This window comes from Hipposideros armiger, unplaced genomic scaffold, assembly GCF_001890085.2.
Source record: "Hipposideros armiger isolate ML-2016 unplaced genomic scaffold, ASM189008v1 scaffold_1045, whole genome shotgun sequence".
Taxonomy (NCBI): Eukaryota; Metazoa; Chordata; class Mammalia; order Chiroptera; family Hipposideridae; genus Hipposideros; species Hipposideros armiger.
The window spans coordinates 20121-25801 of record NW_017732395.1 but is presented as its reverse complement, the minus strand read 5'-3'; the positions used below and the strand labels follow the sequence as shown (position 1 = coordinate 25801).

General features: G+C 54.4%; 1 protein-coding gene across 4 annotated transcripts in view; it reads left to right on the top strand.

The window, feature by feature from the left end:
* CYP4F22 (cytochrome P450 family 4 subfamily F member 22) overlaps positions 1-3738 on the top strand; it is a 56907-nt gene extending 53169 nt beyond the window's left edge. For all 4 annotated transcript variants that reach the window (XM_019631730.1, XM_019631732.1, XM_019631731.1 and 1 more), the window contains exons 10-13: positions 97-230; positions 1091-1155; positions 1796-1878; positions 2237-3738. In XM_019631730.1, coding sequence (XP_019487275.1) covers positions 97-230; positions 1091-1155; positions 1796-1878; positions 2237-2414 — 460 coding nt within the window. In that variant the 3' untranslated portion in view covers positions 2415-3738. The remainder of the gene's footprint in view (positions 1-96; positions 231-1090; positions 1156-1795; positions 1879-2236) is intronic.
* Positions 3739-5681: the final 1943 nt, after the last annotated feature.

Below are 5681 nucleotides of genomic sequence, written 5' to 3'. Positions count from 1 at the left end.
TTGGTCCTGAGTGTGTGTGTGTGTGTGTGTGTGTGTGTGTGTGTGTGTGTCACTGTGGCTTGGTCCTGAATCATCCCCCTGTTCCATGCTCCCCAGGGATGACCTGACCCAGCTGCCCTTCACCACTATGTGCATCAAAGAAAGCCTACGCCAGTTCCCACCTGTAACCCTGGTCTCCCGTCGCTGCACAGAGGACATTAAGCTCCCAGATGGGCGCATCATCCCCAAAGGTGCCCTGTGTGCTCCCTGCTGCCTGGCTGCTCTATTGCCTATGGGGGCCTGGTCAAGCCTGCTCCAGGTGTACCAACCCTGTTGATGGGGCAGCTCTCAGTGTGGCTGTTGCTTCTGGGGTGATGAGGGAGACCAAGCTGTGTGTGTGTGTGTGTGGGAGGAACAGAGAGGTGGGTGAGTCTGGGTGAAAAGTGGGTGTGGCAAGGTGGGACCTGTAAAGGTGAAAGTAGGGGACGGTCGGTTTCATTCAGTTGCCAGATATTTCCTGGAGACCCAGTCCTGTCCTCGGTGATGCTGGGAATCTGGAGCGGTCTCACCCCTGGGACCGGGCTGGGGAGATACAGCAGGCACAGACATTCCCAGCCATATGGGGTCAGGGATGGGCTAAAGGACGGACGAGAGCTGCAGAAGCCCAAAAGAAGGAGCAATGGCTCTGTCTGGGGCAGAATGCAGGGAGGGCTGCTTGGAAGAGGGAACGTGGGAGGTGAGCTTTGGAGGTTCGAGGCGAAAGAGCGAGCAGCACCTCAGGGTGAAGATAGTGAAAGGCCTTCACTGCCAGATTGAGGCACTTGAATTTGCTCCTCAGGGCAGTAGAGAGCCAAGGGAACCATGAGCTGAGGAGGAGCAATGTGAGATATACATGTGAGCAAGATCCCTGTGTGGCCCACAGGGCAGCCAGAAAGGTAATGGGGAGCACTTAGGGAGAGGTAGGCAGCAGAACTTTTCAGGGAAGGATGGACAGGAAAGGGTGGCACATGGCTCATGGAATGCCATGGCTCCAGGGAAAGCCAGGAGTGGGGAGGTCTGTAGAGGAGGCCCTGGCTCCCCTCTGCCCCACTAACCCCACCCCTCCCTACAGGAATCATTTGCCTGGTCAGCATCTATGGGACCCACTACAACCCCACAGTGTGGCCTGACTCCAAGGTGAGCTCCTCCTTTTCCTCAGCTTCCTCAGAAGCGGCAGTCCTGGGGCAGTGGGGCCTCCCCTCCCCTGCTTCCCAGGGAGACAGACAGCGGGGCTCGATGCAGGGCTTGCGCACCCTTCCCCCATTTATTCAGCCACTCACTGTGAATTCATCAGGTCCAGAAATATTTATTGAGCACCTACTGTGTGTCAGACCCTGTGCTGGGCATCAAGGACAGAGGAAGATACTGTCTTCACCCTCATGGAGCTCACAGTGAAATGAAAAGGAAGAAAAGCAAAAATAATTTGAGTGGGGTATTGATAAATGTGCAAAGGAAATAAAACCTGGAGCAGGGCGGGGGGAGAGGAGCACTTTAGCTCCATAGTGAGGAAAAGTCTTGCGAAGGAAGAGATGTTTGAGCTGAGGCCTGAAAAATGTGAAGAGCAAGGAGAAGTGTGTTCCAGACAGAGTTAACAGCAAGTGCAAAGGCCCTGGGGTGGGAATGAGCCTGGTATGCCTGAACAGCACAGGAGGCAGTGTGGCTGGATTGTAGTGTGGTTCTCCCTGTCCAGCTGGGCTGCTCCCCAGAGGCTAAGGGAGGGGGCCAAACTGATATGGGTGGGCCAGTCCTCAGACTCATCCAGGCTGCTCCTGTTTAGGTGTACAACCCCTATCGCTTTGACCCGGACAACCCACAGCAGCGCTCACCGCTGGCCTTTGTGCCCTTCTCTGCAGGACCCAGGTAACTCTTCCATTTCCCCCAGTCCAAGCCAAGTGTAAGGAGGAACACCAAGGCCAGTGGAAAGTCAGGGGTGTGTCTGTCAGGGGCAGAGATCACATCCCACCCAGGTGTCCATTCCAGCGATCTGGTACTCTCTTGTCCTCAATGCACCCGGTAGCCCCCAAATCAAATCTGCGATAGCATCTCTGGGTATAAAGCACACCTACTGTGTGCCAGGCCCTGCGTTCTGGGCTTATAGGCTCCCAAAGGCTCCATGATGCATTGTCCTGGTTTTGCAGAGAAGGGAACAGGAGGCTCAGAAGGGGAGATCATTTAACCAGACCCAGGTACCCCGCTCACACAGTCGTCCTCTCTTCAGAAACTGCATCGGACAAAGCTTCGCTATGGCCGAGATGCGCGTGGCAGTGGCGCTCACGCTGCTGCGCTTCCGCCTGAGCGTGGACAGAACGCGCAAGGTGCGGCGGAAGCCCGAGCTCATCTTGCGCACGGAGAACGGCATCTGGCTCAACGTGGAGCCGCTGCCTCCGCGGGCCTGAGTGCAGGAGCGCCCCTGCGGAGCTGCCTCGAAGTCCAGGCTCCGTCCGCTCCTGGAGGGCCGGGCTCCTCCACCGAGCAGCTTGTAGGTGCAGGCCACGCCCCTCAAGACCGGGCCCCGCCTCCTGAGGATCTGATCCCGCCCCTTGAGGTCAAGGTCCCGTCCCCTGAGTGCTCATTCCTGCCCTCTTGGTTGAAGGACCAGGCTAGGCCAAGGCCCCTCTGGCTCAGACTCCGCCCCCAGCATTCCACGGATTCAGGTCTTCAGGCCCCACCCACCGAGCCTTCTCAGGACCTAAGACCAGACATCTAAGGCGTCCTGGATTAAAGCTCGGACCCCCGCGGATCCCGACTGGGTTCAAAATGGAGGATTTGGGAACTGGAGTTCGAGGTCAGAGCCTTGAGCCTGTACATCATCTTCCTGAGGCCCCCAGCTCAGATGGGCGAACTTCTCAGGGATCAGGATACATCCCAGGGCCGGGCTGTTTGCTTTTGTTGTTTTGTAAACTCAGACCATCCCTCGCAAGCCCCTTCCTTCCTCCCTTGCTCAAAGGCCCTTTGCTAGGTGTTCTGATTTTGGTAGAATAAAAGCAAGGGATACAGGTATCTTCCACCATCCACCCTCTAGCCGGACCAGATCCTGACACCCGGAGGCCAGCAAGGAAACGAAGGGCTCTGAACAGTTGGGAGGCGGCTGAGGGAAGCTGTGGGCTAGGAGGCTGGAAAGCCATTTGTCCTCAGACTTTACATAAACTCAGAGTTTTGGGGACAGTTTGTGTATTCACTTATTTTATCAACAGACTTAATTGTCTGCTGACACTGGGTCAGGAGCACAGCTGGCCTGATTCCTGCCTTTTGGGGGGGACACATGTTGAACAAATAATTCTACATAATAATGTTTACTTAAACCTGTGACAAGTGCTGCAAGGGAGAGGTCCTTGGTGTTGGGTGATTATAAGGGTGGGTGTTGGTAGCTCAGGGACACCCTCTCTGACTCTGAGTGGGAAGTATAATTTGCGTGGTGATAAGGGAGAGAAGAGCATTCCAGGCAGAAGGAACAGCATGTGCCAATGTCCTGAGGTGAGGGGGAGCATGGTGTGCTTGAGGAACTCACAAGGGGCCAGGGTGGCTGGACCTGGGGGCTGGGGGCAGAATGGAGGAAGGGTGGGCATGGGCCAGCCATGCAGGAACTGTGGGCCATATCACAGCTCAGGCCTTATGCTAAGAGCAATAGGGAGCTATAGAGGGTATGCGAGCAGGGACAAGACAGGTCATAATCAGATCTGGGTTGGCAGGGAGGTGGCTTGGAAGGGGGATGGGGGGGCTGGAAACCCAGGGAAGAAGGAGATTGAGGTTTTGGTGGGATTGAGGAGGGATGGGGGCTGAGGAGCAAGAGGGCGATTCCCAAATCTTTGGCTAGGGGAACTAGATGGTGGAGCAGTCCCTGATATGGTGATATTGATCACATTAATTCATCAAATATTTATTGAGCATCTGCTGTGAGCCAGGCAATTTGAGCTCTTGCATAACTGACATTCTAGAGGGGAAGCAGGTGACAAACGATAAATAAGGAAATAAGTAAATTCGCACAGGACATTAGAAACCACTGATCTTATTGTGAGAGACATAGGGAGCCATGGAGGGTTCGGAGCAGAGGAGGGACAAGATTGTCATACAGTCTTTGGCTGCTATGTTGAATAGAGACTGTGGAAGACAAGGATGAGACTAGGAAGATGAGGTGGGGGTGACTGCATTAGTCCAGGTGAGAGGTGACAGTGGCTCCAACCAAGCCGGAAGCTGTACAGGTGAAGAGGGATGATTGGATTTTGAAGAGGAATGATGGCTTTAGGAAGGTAGTGCCGGTAGATTTGCCAATGGATAGAATGTGGGGTCTGTGAGAAGGTTATGATCACAGGTTTGGTGGTTCTAAGCACCTGGAAAGATGGAAGTGCCATCAACTGAAATGAGGAAAGCTGAATGGAGTAAGTTGTTTTTTGGGGGGTGAGATTAGCTCGTCAGTTTGTGCGAGGGGTTAGAGCGTCAAGCTGGCAGTTGGATAGATGTGGAGAGAGTTCCGGGCTAGGATACACATTTGGGAAGCCTCAGCATTTAGATGGTGTTTAAAGCCGGAAGATTGAGTGAGATACCCCGATGTGTGTGTGTGTATGTGTACACAAAGGAAATTTAAGGACCAAACCCTGGGGGACTCCAAAGTTAATATAACAATAATGAGATTTCAAATAGATTGAGTGCTCCCTGTGTATCTTTCCCATTTAATATTCTCATTTAATTCTCACAGGTACTGTTATTATGAGATGGGTATTGCTGTTATCTCATTTAATGGAGGTGGAAATTGAGTCCCCCAGAGTGAAATGACTGACCAAGGTCCCACAATGATATCCTTGGTATCTCACAGCGGGCCCTGCGTCCTTTTTTTTACCCCATCTCTTGGGCCTCCTGGTCCTCCTCTCTGTCCCTAGCCTCTCTCTGCCTGGAAGGGGTGTCAGCAGGGATGGCCTGAGATAAGGGGCGTGGAGATGAGACAAAGTTGGACTGTCGATCCTGGGGCGCCCCCTAGTGGCGTGTGCTGGGATCGTCGGCCAGGATGCTCGGTCTGAGACTGCTCGCAGACTGAGTGGGAAACATGCGGTCCCGGGCCCTGCAGGAGCCACAGGATCTTGCCGACGCTGTTTCCTCCCACACTCTGGGCCCGACGGAGGATCTCCAAGTGCACATCATTCCCCAAACATTGCACTAGCTACCCTCTTCCCCTCCCCCCTCCCCCCCCCCCACGCCTCGATGCAACACTGTCATCGCCAGCAAAAATAACTTGGCCTTGGGAGGCGACATATAAAGGTTCAAATCCCTGCTCTGCTCCTTCCTAGTGGTGACCTTGGCACGTGACTGCCCCTCTCTGCACCTCGCTTCTCCCCTGCCATGTGGATTTTCCAGGATCATCATGCTTGTAATACACGTTGACTTTCCGCTAAGGGTCTTGATGATGGATGAATGGGGGCGGAGGGGATGCGTGGGGTCCGTGGGGCCCAGGTCTCGGCTGCACCTGCGTGTGATTCTTAAGGACACACCTGGGCCTGGTGCCGTATACAGGCGGCTGTGCGGCCTCCTTCCTCTCCTGAGCGTGTCGGGGCTCCCTCTGCTGGAAAGTTCGGGGAGGACAGGCTCTAAGGACAGGTCTCCATTCAGAGTGTGTGTGTGTGTGTGTGTGTGTGTGTGTGTGTGTGTGTGTGTGTGTGTGTGTGTGTGTGTGT